Raw genomic sequence first — 16,322 nt, 5'->3', positions numbered from 1 at the left:
CTTCATAACATCAATTTGGGAGTTTTCCTTCTTTTATCATTCTCTAGAATAGTTTAAGAAGGTTTTATTTTTTTATAGTTTGATAGAATCCCCTAGTGAAACTGTCTGAACCTGTTTTGTTATGTAGGAACTCTAGCTAGTAATTTTTTTTTTAATGTTAAATAGTCTGTTTAGACTTTCTGTCCCCACAGGGGTCAATTTTGTTAAATTGGATTTTTCTACAAAATTGTTCACTTAATGTAGATTTTCAGGGGTGCCTGGCTGGCTCAGTCAGTGGAGCGTGTGACTCTTGATCTCAGGGTCATGAGTTCAAGCCCCACGTTGAGTGTAGAGATTACTTTTAAAAATAAAACCTTGGGGCACCTGGGTGGCTCAGTTGGTAAAGCATCTGACTTTGGCTCAGGTCCTGATCTCATGATCTCATGGTCTGTGGGAGTCTGTGGGTTCGAGCCCTGCATCGGGCTCTGTGCTGACAGCTCAGAGCCTGGGGCCTGCTTTAGATTCTGTCTCCCTCTCTCTGCCCCTCCCCCACTCATGTGCTGTCTCTCTGTCTCTCAAAAATGAATAATTTTTTTTTAATTTTAAATAAAATTTTTATTTTAAAAATTTTATAAAGAATTAAAATATTGAAATTAAATTTTGAAATATTAAAACAATATTTTCAAATATATTTACAGAGAATATTTTTAAAATTTCCTCTTCTATGTCTCATCATTTCTAATTTCATGTATATGTGCTGTCTCACCTTTTTCTTGAGTAGTTTAGCTCAGAAGTTAATTTTATTGTTCCCAAGAAACTGCGTTTATTAGTGTTACTTCCTGTTGCTGTTGCTTTCGAGCCCATTAATCTCTGCCTTTCTTTTTACTTATTTCTTCCTTCTGCTGTCATGGGTTTACTTTTTTTTCTAGTTTCTTGAGTTGTAATGTTTATTCATTCCTTTTTACTTTGATCCATATAGGTATTTAATGTCATAAATATTTCTCTGATAGCTGTTTTAACTATTTCCCAGAGATTCTGGTTTTCATTGTTACTATTTTCAAAAAGAACTCTACAATTTGTGTTGCATTTCCCCTTTGACCCAGGAGTGGTTTCACAGCATGTTTTTACATTTCCTGTTAGAAGAGCCTCTTGGGTTTTTTGTTGTTGATACCTTGTTATATTACACTGTGGCCAGAGACTACGATTTTTTTTTTTTTTTTTTCCCCTTTGAAATTCACTGAGATTTTCTTGATGTGAATGTGCTACATTCTTGTGGATTTTGTGAATGCCTGAGAATGCATTTGGGGAAAAAGTGTATCCTGTATTATCAAGGTTCAGAGTTTCATGTACATTAAATCTTACTTATTATGTTATTTAGGTTTTCTACACCCTTACTAATTTCGTGCTCGCTGCATCTGAGAAGATTTGTTAAAATCTCCAATTATTGGTATGCCTATATTTCTCCCTGTGTTACATCTAATTCTTTCTCCTTTTTTAAAATTGTGGTAGAACTTTCTCTCTTAAAACATTTTAGTCAGAACTCTCTTTTCCTGGATAATTACAACTGTAATCCCTGCTTATGTTAAAAAAATATTCTGGCCTGTTTTTGTTTTTGTCATTTATTTGTAGCCTTCCTGATTTTCCTCATCTCAGATGTGTTTCGTTTACACGGCATACTGTTGGATTTTGTTTCGTTACTCGACGTGAAATCATTTTCCTTTGATGGGCATGGTGGACTTGTTAATATATTTATTAACGTGATCAATACGTCTGACTTCAGATCTGCCTTACTGTGTTACATTCGTTATATATTTTAGTCTTATGCCATGGGATCTCTTTCACTTGTTTCCTCCTCTCCCTCCTCCCCCACCCGCCTTTTTTTTAACATACTTTCTGGCATTTAGGAAGAGTTTATCTTTTTGTTCTAATGGTCACCTTGATCCTAAAACTTTTATATAATACGTAAGTTCTCTCTCTTTTTGGCTACTGTCTGTGTCAGAACATAGAAGAAATGGATATATTGGTCTCGGCCCCTCCCGTCCCTGTTCCCAGCACGGGGCTCCTAAAACCCTTGTAATTTCTTACGTGATAAGGGCACTAAGAACATCTTTTGTGCCAATAGGTGGTCTCTGACCTTAGTTCCGGACACAGGGCTCCTAAATCCCTTGGAATTTCCTGGGGAGTAGGAGTGTCTTTTGTTCTAATGAGGCGACTCTGGGTGGGCTCCTGGGTGAGGGGCTGGTCACCAGAAAGACAGAGCCAAGATTAGAAGCCTGGAATTTTCAGGCCCACCCCCATTTCCCAGAGAGGGAGGAAGGGCTGGAAGTGGAGTTAGTGATTGATCATGTTTACGCGATGAAGCTTCCATCAAGGTCCCAACAGTACAGGGTTTGGAGGGCTCTCCAGGTTGGCGAATACGGGGAGGTGCCGGTGAGGGGCCTGCCTGGAGAGGGCGGGAAGCTCCACACCCCTTCCCACATCCCTTGCCCTAAGCATCTCTTCATCTGGCTGTTCCTCTGTGTCCTTAATCATATCCTTTTACGGGAGGCTGGTAAACAGTAAGTAAACAGCTTTCCTGAGTGCTGTGAGCCGCTCTACCAAATTAAACTCAAGGAAGGCGTCATGAGAACTTCTCACTTATAGCTATCAGGTGACAATCTGGACCTTGCAACTGGCACCTGAACTGGGGGTGGCTGGCGGGGCGGGGTCTTGTGGGACTGAGCCCTTCGCCTCAGGGACCTGATACAATCTCTAGGTGGACAGTGTCAGAACTGAGTTCAATTGTAGGGCACCCAGCTGGAGGAGCCACAGATTTGCTTGGTGTGGAACCCACACACACATCTGGTGTCGGCAGTGCTGTGAACGTGGTAGCAGTGTGTTTGAAAAACTCCTAATATGGAGAAACAGCAAACCCATCTAGGAGTCTCTCCTTTTAAAAAAAAAAAAAAAAAAAAAAAAACGTCTTGCTGAGGGGGGGGTGCCTGGGTGGCTGTCGGTTAGGCCTCCGACTTCGGCTTAGGTCTTGATCTTGAGGTTCCTGAGTTCAAGCCCTGCGTTGGGGCTGTCAGCACAGAGCCTGCTTTGGATCCTCTGCCCCTCCCGGCTCACGCTCCCAATCTCTCTTTCAAAAATAAGGAAACATTTAAAACATTATAAACAAATAAAAAGATTAAAAATCTCTTGGGGCGCCTGGGTGGCGCAGTCGGTTGGGCGTCCGACTTCAGCCAGGTCACGATCTCGCGGTCCGTGAGTTCGAGCCCCGCGTCGGGCTCTGGGCTGATGGCTCAGAGCCTGGAGCCTGTTTCCGATTCTGTGTCTCCCTCTCTCTCTGCCCCTCCCCCGTTCATGCTCTGTCTCTCTCTGTCCCAAAAATAAATAAACGTTGAAAAAAAAATTAAAAAAAAAAAAAAATCTCTTGCTGAGTACTTTTACACCTGCTAGTCCTAGCTGACATCTGTACCTGACAATCAGGACGTAGTCCACTTCTTACATACTCTCCCCGAACTCTCCTCGCTGATGGCTGTGCTACATTTACGGGGTTACGAAACCTGACATAAAAGAATACATATTAATGGTTTGTGGAGATTACATTTCAATACGCTGGAGAATAATCGTATCTGTTCTCAAAGGTAGGGCCACCCCGCGTGCTGTCCGAGCACATGGCTTAGCACATGCCACACTGTGTCCATCACAGCCGTCGCTATTCTCAGTTGTGCAAGGACACGTAAGTTTAACTCTCACCACTAGTGACACATATTGGTGTCTCCTCATGTTGGTTGCGCACGGTTTGTTCTCTAGATTCCTCATGAAGGGTTCTGATCAACAATATTCTTTTCCGGTGTGTGTGGGGAGATGTAATAGTTTCCAACAGAGGGAGCCTTAGATTCCTCACAGGAAGAAAACAGAATTGGCAATTTGTAATCTATAGAAAAACTTCGAAATAGCTTCTGTATTTGGGCCCTCCATTTCTTCTGTGCTGTGTCTAGAACTGTACTATGTCTGGAACTCTGAGGGAATATACAGAAGCCAGGGGAGATAGATAGTTCAAGGTTGGGCCAGTACTCGGTGGGATAAGGTCCTGTTAGCCCAGGAAAATAGCCACAAGCCAGGTTTCTCATCTAAGACTCACCACCATCTGCCCCAGTAAAGTAGCATGAAGGTACCCTTGGAACTATCTGGAAGAAACCTTCGAGAGCTGATGGTAGGACCAGAGACAGTGATTCAGGAGGTCAAATCGTAATAGATAAGATGCCCAAAGTTTTAGTCATAAGGGGTTACTAATGATTTTTTCTGATTTAAAAAATTACCGTGGGGAGGGGGGATACATGAAAAGTATAAGTTGCTGACTTTTGGCTGTTATAAATTAGAAAGCACCAAATAAGGGAGTTTGTCTAACAATGCAAATTTTTGAGAAGTTGCTCTAGATCCCTTTAATTTCTGGGAAGGAGTATGGGGTGAAAGGAAACAACGTGGGAGATCTGATCAATCTATCAAGATCCCAAAATTTGCCTGAGAACTCTGACACATTGCTGGAGGGAGTGTAACCTCTTTGGAAGACAATTTGGCAATGTCTATCAAAATGCAACACCCTTTGGGCACCCGGCTGGCTCAGTCAGTGGAGCATCCAGATCTTGACCTCGGGATTGTGGGTTCAAGCCCCACGTTGATGGGGAGAGTACCTCAAAATAAAATCTTAAAAAAAAATGCAATACCCTTTGACTTTATAATTTCACTTCTATAAACATATCCCACAAATATACTCAGAGATGCAAAACAACACAAGTACAAAGTTATTCATCTCTGCATTGTTGTAATAGCAAGAAACAAACTAAATGTTCAATAATAGGACACTGATTAAAGTGTAATATATCATCCATGTAATACTATGCAGTTATAAAAAAAGCAAGGAGGCTCTTGATGCACTAATATGTAATGATATTCAAAATACATTTCTTTTAGGGGCGCCTCAGTGGCTCAGTTGGTTAAGCTTCCGACTTCGGCTCAGGTCATGATCTCATGGTTTGTGGGTTTGAGCCCCATGTCGGGCTCTGTGCTGACAGCTCAGAGCCTGGAGCCTGCTTCGGATTCTGTGTCTCCCTCTCTCTCTGCGCCACCCCCCCCCCCCACTCGCATGCTGTGTCTCTCTCTCCCTCTCAAAAATAAATTTTACATTTCTTTTCAAAATGTTTCTTAAAAAAAAATATATTTTTAAGTAATCTTCACACATAACGTGGGGCTCAGACTTACAACCCTGAGACCAAGAGTCGCATGTTCCATCAACTGAGCCTGCCTGGCACCCCAAAAATGTATTTCTTTCTTCCTTTCTTCCTCCCTTCCATTTTTTCTTTCTTTCCTCTTTCTTTTCTTCCTTCTTTCTTTTCCTTTCTTCTTGAAAGTGCAAGCAGGGGAGAGAGAGAAAGAGAAAAGGAGAGAGAGAGAAAGAGAGAGAGAGAGAGAGAAAGAGAAAAAAGAGAAAGAGAGAGAGAGAAAGAGAAAAAGAAAGAGAGAGAAGGAGAGAGAGGAGAGAGAGAGAGAGAGAAAGAGAAAAAGAGAGAGAGAGAAAGAGAGAGAGAGAGAGGGAGAGAATCTTAAGCAGGCTCCGTGCTCAAGCATGGGTCCTGACTCAGGGCTCATTCCCACAACGCTGGGATCATGATTTGAGCCTAAATCAAGAGACAGACGCTCAACCAACTGAGCCACCCAGGTGCCTCCTAAATATATTTCTTAATCTTAAAAGTAAGTAGTATAGCTTGCTATAATTATTGTAAAAGATAACAGTGATGAATAAAATACATGTTTGTATTTATTATTTCTAGTTTTTGTGTAGGCACAAACTACAAAGTGTAGTTTGTAAAACTATGCAAGAACTGATCATTGGTTTTGGGAAAGCTATTCCTTGTTTTTAAATTAATTAATTAATTAATTTTCATGTATTTGTTTTATTATTTATTTTTTTAATTAAAATTTTTTATCACTATTTTTTTTTTAATTTAAATTCCAGGTACTTTTTTTTTTTTTAAGATCTACTGGTTCAAAGCAAAAGCAGGAAATTTTCACCTTCTATGGTCTCTCTCCACTTAAACTGACCAGTATTCTTTTTCTTCTTCCCAAATTCTAGGACATTAGTTAAGACTCTTACTAGGTTGCAAGAAAGGTACAAGCCCAGGGTGCCTGGCTGGCTCAGTCGGAAGAGTGTGTGACTCTTGATCTCAGGGTCACGAGTTTGAGCCCCACATCGGGTGTAGATATGACTTAAATAAATAAAACTTTAAAAAGAAAGGTAGGGGCGCCTGGGTGGCGCAGTCGGTTAAGCGTCCGACTTCAGCCAGGTCACGATCTCGCGGTCCGGGAGTTCGAGCCCCGCGTCAGGCTCTGGGCTGATGGCTCAGAGCCTGGAGCCTGTTTCCGATTCTGTGTATCCCTCTCTCTCTGCCCCTTCCCCGTTCATGCTCTGTCTCTCTCTGTCCCAGAAATAAATAAACGTTGAAAAAAAAAAAATTAAAAAAAAAAAAAAAAAAAAGAAAGGTAAAGCCTATGTTATTTCAGGATGATGGCTGCCAACGAGGGAACGCTGGCTTTCAGAGAGGAAGAAAGCACTCCAGGGAAAAACACAGATGGAGGAAAAGCAATCTCTTGTCATGACCACGTTCTACCTTCTGCATTCTAGAACCCTTTAAGACCCAAACATCTGCTATCTGGGCATATCAGATGTGTCTACCGCTCAAAACGAAGACTCTCCCCAGTTCACACCACAAGGGAACTGAGACACAGAAAGATGTCGTCACTGTCCAAGGTCACGTGTTTAGGCAAAACCAGAATTTAAACCAGGCAGTTTGACTCCAGGGTCCAGGCTGGTGGTTACCCTCAGCTAGAAACAATTTACACATTACCTACAGATACAAAGCAAACTTGTAACTCCACAGCAGGTGATCTGAATCCAAATGAAAGATTTCCTGAGGTCTGATTTCAGGCATCAGAGAACTGAAGCAAACAATGAAAATATCTTGAGGCATATTTTGTGACTGGGACCCTTATGGGGCCTTCCAACTTTGAAAGAGTTAAATCTGGTCCAATGAAAGACCATCTCCTGTTCCGGAAGTCAACCGATCAATCTGAAGAAAGACTAAAATTTCAGTACAATTTTATGAGAAGCTTGAAAATTGCCTGTTATTATTTACAATTTCCTAGTCTTTGTGAAATTCTAACTGGAGAGTTGACACGGGTACAAGCCCGGATTGGATTTTAAAGAGACAACCTAAAATGGTTACCCTTCCCCCAAGAACAATAGGTTAGAGGATCCAGAAATAGACCTAAATAAATTAGGAAATAAAATAAAGGTGGCATTTCAAGTCAGCAAGGAAACCATGGTATATTCAATGAATGATTCCAAGACAGCTAGTTAGGCATCTGGGGCCTGATCTCAGTCTAGTCACCAGAATAAATTCCAGGAGGAATTTAAAGCTAGGGGCACCTGGGTGGCTCAGTTGGTTAAGTGTCTGACTCTTGGTATCAGCTCAGGTCACGATCTCACGGTTCATGGGACTGAGCCCACTTTGGGCTCTGCGCTAACAGCATGGAGCCTGTTTGGGATTCTCTCCCTCTCTCTCTGCCCCTCCCCTACTTGGTCTCTCTCTCTCTCTCAAAATAAATTAAAAAAAAATTAAATATAAAAAATGGGGGGCGCCTGGGTGGCGCAGTCGGTTAAGCATCTGACTTCAGCCAGGTCACGATCTCACGGTCCGGGAGTTCGAGCCCCGCGTCAGGCTCTGGGCTGACGGCTCAGAGCCTGGAGCCTGTTTCCGATTCTGTGTCTCCCTCTCTCTCTGCCCCTCCCCCGTTCATGCTCTGTCTCTCTCTGTCCCAAAAATAAATAAACGTTGAAAAAAAAAATTAAAAAAAAAATTATAACTCTTTAAAAAAAATATATATATATATAAAAAATGAAACTATGAATTATTTTTTTAAACATTCAAATTTACAAAAAGCCATTCAAAGCTTAAGATACAGAAGCACAGAAAGAGTAATCAATTTGACTATGTAAATATTAAAAACACATCCATGGCCAAAAAAAAAAAAAAAAAAAAAAGCCCACAACAAAAAATTAAATGACAAGCACACTGGCAGGAAATGTTTGCAATGTTTGCAGCATATTTGGCAAAAGAACTAATTTCCTTAATATATAAAGAGTTCAAGATTAATAAAAAATGATCAACAGCCCAATTGCAAGTGGCAAAAGACACAGAAGGTTATTTTCAGGGGAAAAAAATATGAGAAATAAAAAGGCTAATAAACATATGGGAAAAAATCATAATTGAAGAAATGCAAATTTAAAACAATGATAAGCCATGGTTTGTTCTTCTTTTTAAGTTTATTAATTAGAGAGAGAATAAGCAGGAGCAGGGGAGGGACAGAGACAGAGGTAGAGAGAAAGAATCCTGAGCAGGCTCCACTCTTTCAGCCCAGACCCTGATGCAGGGCTTGAACTCACGACCTGTGAGATCATGATCTGAGCTGAAACCAAGAGCTGGACACTCAACCGACTGAGCCACCCAGGCGCCCCCAATGATTTACCGCGGTTTACCTCCAACTTTAAGAGATAATATGGTGGAAGTGGTTAAAACTGATGGCTGTCGAGTCAGAATACCTGGGATGAAATCCTGGCTCTACTCCTTCCTGGGTATGCCCCGGTTTCCTTGGCTGGGGTGGTTACGAGAGCCAAGTAAGAAAATGTAATAAAAAGCAATTAAAACCGTGGCTGGTACATAGTAACTATGCTCGTTATTGTCAGATTGACAAAAACAGGAAAAACATTAGTAATAGTGTTAGAAAGAGAGTGGAGGACTAGCCGTCTCATGCACTTCCAGGAGATGTACAAACTGGCATAGTATCTTTGGCAACGTGACACTGTCTACTCAACGTTCTAAATGCACAAGCCTTTTGACTTTCCGATTCACGTTTAGGAACGTATCCTATCAATCCCGTACGTTCGTAAGAATACATACAGGTCTGTCTATATCTATTCATAAAGATATATATGCATATATAGATTTTCATTGCAAGCACGTCTATAACAGCAAAAGGCTGGAAATAACCTAAATGGTCAAGTAGTTACGACAGCAATAGTAACAGTAATTGCCTCTGAAGAGCAAGACTGGGAGTTGAAGCCAGGTGGAGACTTGACATCCTTCTGTAAAACTGGACCTCCCCCCACCCCCAGTACATTACTTCTCCCATTAAACAACAACTAGTTAATTCTCAAAAATAAGAATGCGGTCATCAGATAATTACAGCTCTATCAGAAGAGTGAACCAGCTGAAGGCAGAAGTTCCATGAGAAATGCAGTTGCTTAACTGTCACTGTGCTTTCAGGACCACGAAGGATACCCCAGAGCCCAGTCCTTGGTTCTTAATGGTATCACCCTAGGGTGTTGAGGACCGCAGGGAATGAGCACACACGTCCTTTCCAGACTTCAGGTTATCCCGGGGTTAACTGCCAGAGCCTACAGAACCACGGCTCTTTGTACCTCCAATTCTAGGAGCGCAGGAGTGTTCTTATACCCGGTGTGTTGGTTGGGGTGATGACTTGGGTGGGGGTGGGGGGAGAGGAAGGGAGAAGGGACTGACGACTCTCCCTTATGACGCTGTCTTCGTTCTCCATCATTTCTTTGAGCAACTGACTTTTTTCATCTTAACATCTCATGTATAAACAGACTTGACAACTTCTGTGGCAGTGCCACTTTCTCATGAATTCTGACAACCCAGTAAATGGATATGCTGATGCCATTTTACAGGAGTCTCAGAGGGCTTGCCCAGTCCCACAAACATTAGGTTTGTGCCCTGGCACCACCACTGAATTCCCCAAATCTGGTGCCTTCCACACCATGGTTTTCTCACCATCCCTGCCCGATCTCCCCCCACCGGCTCCCGATCCTACCCCATCCCTGCCAACACCAAGTGTCTGTGTTCTTAAGCCCTGAGATTCTGAAGTGATGGAGGAGACAGGAGCCATTTAAGGACAAAGGACAAGAGATGCTTTTTCCTTCTGGGGATAAATCTAAGTCGTGTTATAAAACATTATTTCTCTGTCTGAGAAAAGGAAGTAGGGGACCTATAAACAGTTGCCCTAGTACTGAGTACCTCCCATGCAATGACACTTTTTAGACACTTTGCACTTTATCTCATTTACCCTGTAAAGGGAGGCCCTATTATCTTCACAATACAAATGAGTCTACCCGAGTTTAGAAGGGAGGGTGGTGCCTGGGTTGCTCAGTCGATTAAATACCCAGCTCTTAGTTTCGGCTCAGGTCACGATCTCATGGTTCAAGGGGTTCGAGCCCCATGTCGGGCTCCGTGCTGATAGTGCAAAGCCTAATGGGGATTCCCTCTCTCCCCCTCTCTGCCACTCCCCTGCTCACTGTCTCTCAAAACAAACTTCAAAAAAACGTTTTTTTAAAGAAGAGAGAGGACTGCTATTTAGCTATTTTTTTCATGTTTATTTACTCTGTCTCTCACATCCCTAAAACGAAAATGAACCTAAGTGTCACGGGAAAGGTTGGAGCAGTGTCATCCGAGAAAGCGAAGAACAAGTAGGAGGGACCGGCAGTCCCGGAAGGTCAGCCTTCTGCAGTTGCCAGGCAACAAAGGTAAACAGAGAAAAGTGGCAGGATCATGGCCACCAACTACAGTGCAAACCAGGTAAGCTCTTTTCCCATCTCTAACATTTCATCTTGCCTTCCAGACTCCAAGTTTGGACTGACCCTCCCATGGATTCTGATTACTGAATGGACAACTGAAAGTGGGGTGAGACTATTTTTCACCTCCTTAGCTCCTCAAAAGGTGTTTCAGGGTTAAGTTTGTAGGATCTAAACAAGAGGTCAGCAAGTCTTTTTTTCTGTAAAGGGCAAAGGGATAAATATTTTATTTTTAGGGCCAAGAGACACAATCAGAGATATTATGTGGGTACTTACATCAGCAAAATATTTTTCCATAAAATTTTGACAAGATTGAAAATATAGTAACTGTATTTTTTTGGTAATACTAATGAAAAAATGATTTTTTTTATAGATCGTGTTTATTTTTTTTAAGTTCGAGAGAGACTGAGGCAGCACCAGCGGGGTGGGGGAGGGAGAGAGGGAGAGAGGGAGAGAGAGGGAGGGAAGGAGGAAGGGAGGGAGAGAAAGGGAGAGAGAGAAAATCCCAAGCAGGCTCCGCACTGTCAGCACAGAGCCCAACATGGGGCTGGAACTCATGAACTTGCAAGATCATGATCTGAGCCGAAACCAAGAGTCGGGTGTTAACTGACGGAGCCATCCAGGAGCCCCGAAAACAATGGAATTCTTATGGGATGAGAAAACATTTTAGTTAATTGGGATACAAAGCTAGTGTTACCTTTTATCATATCAATCGCAAATATTCATCTATAAAAACCATTCTTGGGGCGCCTGGGTGGCGCAGTCGGTTGAGCGTCCGACTTCAGCCAGGTCACGATCTCACGGTCCGTGAGTTCGAGCCCCGCGTCGGGCTCTGGGCTGATGGCTCAGAGGCTGGAGCCTGTTTCCGATTTTGTGTCTCCCTCTCTCTCTCTGCCCCTCCCCCGTTCATGCTCTGTCTCTCTCTGTCCCAAAAATAAATAAACGTTGAAAAAAAAAAATTAAAAAAAAAAAAAACCATTCTTAGCTTTCTCAGGTCATCCCAAGACAGACTGGAGGATGGATTTGGCCCACGGGCCAGTTTGCTGACCCCTGTTCTAGACCAGGGGTCCCCAGTAAAAAGATAATGCGAGTCGCAATGTAATTGAAAATTTTCTAGTAGCTACATGAAAAAAATTAAAAAGAAATCAAATTAAGTTTTATTTTGAGAGAGAGTCTGTGTGTGTGTGCACGCATGTGACCAGGGGAGGGGCAGAGAGGGGCAGAGAGAGGATCCCAAGCAGGCTCCGCACTCTCAGCACAGAGACCAATGTAGGGCTCCATCCCACGAACCAGGAGATCATCACCTGAGCTGAAATCAAGAGTAGGATTCTCAACTGCCTGAGCCACCCAGGTGCCCCCGAAATAAAATAAATTTTAATGATACACTTAGTAAGTCCAAAATATTATTTTAATGTTTAATCAATACTTTAAATGTCTGCATTCTCTTTTTTGTACTGTCTTCATTGTATTTTCTATTTCCAAAGCACCTCCATTCAGACTAGTCACGTTTCAAGTGTCCACTAGCCACATGTGGCTAGTGGCCCATGTTGAACAGCACACATGCAGACCAAGAGTACATCCCTTCTACAGTGAGTTAAAAGCCTTCAGGTCTTTGGTCCTCCGCTCTCAAGGACTCGCCTAGTTATCATTTCCTGGGCATGGGGCCTTTGAGCCTCACAGAGATTCTCGTCTTTCTCTCCACAGTATGAAAAAGCTTTCTCACCCAAGTATCTGCAGAACTGGTCTCCCGCCAAGCCAACAAAAGAGGTATTCATGGGCAGGGCTCCCGCAAGGCTGGTTTCTGATTCTTTACCCCATGTTCTCTGTCACCGACTGGCACCAAACTCCTTTAGCCTGTTCTAAAGTCTAAGACCCTCCTCTCCCTCAGCCCTTACCTCAAGCCCCTAGGACACCTTCTCTCTTTTCCACTCCATTTTCACAAACGCTTCTCTCCTCACTTCTACCCTAGAGAATTTCTTCCCACGAAGGCTACACTCAGTTTATCGCCAATGATCGTGGCCATCTGCTGCCTTCGGTGCCCCGTTCCAAGGTGAGATACTGATCTCCATTCCTACTGAGAAAGGTAAAGAACTGAGGCACAGAACTGGGGTGACCGAGACTGGAGGTTTGCAATCTAGCACAGCCACTATCTGGAAATTAAAATTCCATCTAAATCCCCACTGCAACACGACCACCCCCAAACTGCCAGTTTATCCAACATGACAGAGTTAGCACCCAGAATTCCTTACACTGATGAACACCTTCACGTGATGATACTTATGCAGTGGGCACTCTGCCAGACTTAGCCCAAGGACACAGGATTTAATTTAGGCCCTCAGAGTTAATACGCTGAAAAAAATAAGAGTGGCCTAAATGAGAAAGGGGGTAAAGCGAGGGTGGGGAGGCTGTGTCTCGGCCTGATTTCATTGCCACGCCTCCCGAGGGTACAGGGTGGAAGGGAGACAACAGACCTGCCAACAGGTGCGGTACTGGGAGTGGGGACCCTGCCGCAGGACCGCGTTGTCTTCCTTTTAGGCAAGTCCTTGGGGATCCTTCATGGGCACCTGGCAAATGCCTCTGAAGGTGCCCCCCGCCCGGGTGACCCTGACCTCCCGTACAGTGGCTGGTGCTGCCTCCCTCACCAAGTGGATACAGAAAAATCCGGATTTACTCAAGGCCTCCAATGGGCTGCGTCCTGAAATCTTCGGCAAGGTATCTATTCCTCCCACCCAACCTCAAATCCTATTATCCCCTGCTTCTTTTCAACCTCAAAAATGCCTCTTGTTATGGCATCACTATCCCAGCAGGGGGAGCCTCTAACCAGCTCTGTCTTAGCCTGTCTAGTCCCCGTCTTCTGACACCTAAGGAGAGGAGCTAATGACATTTTACGCCCTCCCCGCCCCCTCCCCCCCCCCCATGTAAAATGACCTGATCTGACCTTTTATCCATGGTAGGGGGAGAAAGGGAGCTAGAATTCTAAGGATTCTAAGGACCAGGAACGATCTAGGCCTGACCAGAAACATAACTCTTGCATTCAACCCGACAGCCTCACGACCCAGACAGTCAGAGGAAACTCGGGAAGTGGATCACAAAGACCATACAACAAGCACCAAGTCCCACCATCATCCCAAACTCCCCAGCTGTAAACCTCAGTTCCCCAGACCAACCCCAAAGCTCACACCCCTCTGCAGGTCACACTCCAGGCCCCCAAAGCCCAGCCATCTCTCCCAAGAGCCCACCTGGGAGCCCATGCATGCCGGAGCACTGGGCAGGTCGTAATTTAGCTGAGGTCCAGACGTACAAACCTGGGACTCCAGAGACACCCAGGGACCCCACTGAGAAAACCTGTCTGGAGACTGAGTGAAGGAAGCAAGACCCCTGGTGAGGGATATAGAACGGGGAAATTTCAGGGTGGGAATAAAGGTACATTTGGAAAATAAACATCATTTGTTGAATCTTTTAGTGACTTGGATGTTTTCCTCCTGTTATGGTTGCCCCCGGTAACCCGTTAGTAGGAGGAGGGTTGGAGGAAACAGAATAGGAATAAGAACATGACAGTGGCTTGAGGTGGAATACGTTTTTACACAGGTTGAGTCACTTATACTCCAAAAGTGACCAAGAGTAAGTTGGTCTGAATCGTAGCAAAAGAAATCTCAAACCACCAGTCCCTCACTGCCACCCCTCATTTTTCACCCCGCGCATTCCTACTACAACTTCTGGGTCAGAAGTATAGGCGTTGAGCAGAGGCTGCATGCGCGTGTCTGGAGAAGATGGGGAAGAAAAGGTAAGGAAAGCCAGACACGGGCAGAAGACACTACCCTTGTGTAAGACTTCACACCTGAGGATGGTGAACACACCAGGAAGACAAACTAGAGAGAGCTATAAAAGTGAAACTCAAGCAAACGTACAGCCATAGTTTGAAAACTGAAGATACAAAAGTGATTAGAAGAAAAAAAAACAACCCTAAAAAACAAAGAGAGATGGTAAGTAGGAATTGAGGGCAGAATAACAAACTTGATGACCACTGGAGCCCAACCCCAACCAGTCAAATGGTTAAGAAGCCACCAAAAAAGTTAAGATCTGCTTTCCGCCTTCTAACACCTGTTTACCATTCTCCTGTTCTGCATCGTCCTGGTGCTGACTGTTCAATGCAATGCCCTTGCCGAACCTTTCCCAGTTCCGATGCCAAAACCTTCCCTCATGGACATTTGTCCCTCACTCCAAGGACAAGGACAAAGGACATAGGGTTTAAGCGGAGGAAGGCTACAAAGACTCTTCAGGGCTAGTTCCACAAAAAGGGAGAAGCAATCAGCGTGGAAAGCCAAAGACCCCTTGGGGGCCGGGAGGAAGACTCTTGTGGCAGCAGGTCCCTGCGGTCTTGGCTTAAGTGAGGTCTGCTGCCCAACGGCCACCAGTTACACAGTCCCTGTTCCTCCTCTCCAACCCACAGCATTAACCAGTTGGCCAACAAATCAGACAGACAAGACAGATGTTACCCCTGAGTTTCCAAAGAATATCAAAACAGCACTCCCACCAAGGGAGTTAGGGACCCAAGAGCCTGGCTCATATGGATTTTCAGAGCAGCAAGTCTTCCCATTAAATTACAAATTTTTGCCGGGTCTTGAATAATCCCTCCTGTCTCGTCTCTGCCCCCCTTTCTCTCCCAGTCTATGTACCCAGCTCATGATCCCTCAGCTGCCACCTCTGGGGCTCTGGCTCCCTTCCTGGCTCACAGTGTGTTGAACTGCACCAGGAGGTTTATAAGCAGTTCTCAGCGGGATTCTGGAGCCTGTGGTAACGCCGAGCTTCCACATGCTAAGCTTCCTTTCTCTTGCTCCTTCCGTCTCTGAGGCTTCTGTATGATATTCGATCTCTGGCTACTTGCATTTGATTCCCTAAAGACTGTTCCAGTGGTCAGTGGCAGAGGGACGAGCGGTTTCCCTCCTGTGAAAGGTCAGATTGGGGGATGTGAACGCCTGAGAGCAGAGGGAGTGGGGAGGAAACTGGCTCCTCCCCGACTGCTGTTCTCTGGGTTTCTCTCAATTTCAAGGAGAGTCAAAGACAAAACAATTTTTTTTAATTCCGTTTCAGAAAAAGATGCTCTATGAACTTGGAATAGCAAAGAGGCTCGTTTTTCCAGAAATGCAGGGGGGAAAAAATAACCCTTCACAGGTTCAGCGATAACTTTCTGGGTCTTCCTTTTGCATCAAGAGCTGTGTATCTCCCCCCCAGAGCACCTGCTTCAAGAGTCAACTGACTCTCTTTATCTCCCTCTAGCTGGGACAGGCTAATTCCCCGCCACCCCCACCCCTCTGCTTTCGGTCATGCTGTGTGGGCGCTGAAGACCCTGGGCTCTGACCAGTGAACAGAACTGTCCTTTAAGCTAGCAACCCACAGGCGGTGGCGCCCACAGCCCCACTCCCGGTCCCCGTGGCAGAGGCCACAGAGCTGGCATTGTTTCCACTGTCTCAGGAAGAAGGAGCCAAAAGCTGACCGTCAGCACAAATCAAGGCCCAATATGGACAGAGAATGAGGGCTCCCAGGCCCGGAGTAGGCTGTAGGCTGGGGGCAGGAAAAGGGAATTTTTGAGTCATTCCATCTTTAGAAACGAGGGGAAACTGGGCCCTTTCCCACTGCCATGGCTCTATAAGGT

At 44.5% G+C, this 16,322-nt stretch overlaps 1 protein-coding gene across 2 annotated transcripts; it reads left to right on the top strand.

Moving 5' to 3' along the window:
• The first annotated feature begins 10,545 nt into the window (after positions 1-10,545).
• Positions 10,546-14,129, top strand: CFAP126 (cilia and flagella associated protein 126). Of its 2 annotated transcripts, XM_045455320.1 has the most exons (6): positions 10,546-10,673; positions 12,154-12,258; positions 12,374-12,436; positions 12,639-12,719; positions 13,205-13,381; positions 13,716-14,129. In XM_045455320.1, exons 2-6 carry the CDS (start codon positions 12,214-12,216, stop codon positions 14,031-14,033), a joined length of 684 nt encoding a protein of 227 aa, XP_045311276.1. In that variant the 5' UTR covers positions 10,546-10,673; positions 12,154-12,213; the 3' UTR covers positions 14,034-14,129. The 2 variants fall into 2 exon arrangements, with proteins under 2 accessions (XP_045311276.1, XP_045311277.1); XM_045455321.1 differs by lacking the exon at positions 12,154-12,258 and having other exon boundaries at positions 10,556-10,673.
• Positions 14,130-16,322: the final 2,193 nt, after the last annotated feature.

This window comes from Leopardus geoffroyi, chromosome C3, assembly GCF_018350155.1.
Source record: "Leopardus geoffroyi isolate Oge1 chromosome C3, O.geoffroyi_Oge1_pat1.0, whole genome shotgun sequence".
NCBI classification, from domain to species: Eukaryota; Metazoa; Chordata; class Mammalia; order Carnivora; family Felidae; genus Leopardus; species Leopardus geoffroyi.
The sequence above is the reverse complement of the archived record's forward strand: the minus strand, read 5'-3'. Positions and strand labels throughout refer to the sequence as shown.

What these genes read in the sequence shown, in the direction of transcription:
- CFAP126 (XM_045455320.1), top strand. Translation starts at nt 12,214, where the DNA reads ATGTTGAACAGCACACATGCAGACCAAGAGTACATCCCTTCTACA. An exon ending in CCGCCAAGCCAACAAAAGAG is followed by an intron (nt 12,437 to 12,638) that starts GTATTCATGGGC and finishes CTTCTACCCTAG; the next exon opens with AGAATTTCTTCCCACGAAGG. An exon ending in CTTCGGTGCCCCGTTCCAAG is followed by an intron (nt 12,720 to 13,204) that starts GTGAGATACTGA and finishes TCTTCCTTTTAG; the next exon opens with GCAAGTCCTTGGGGATCCTT.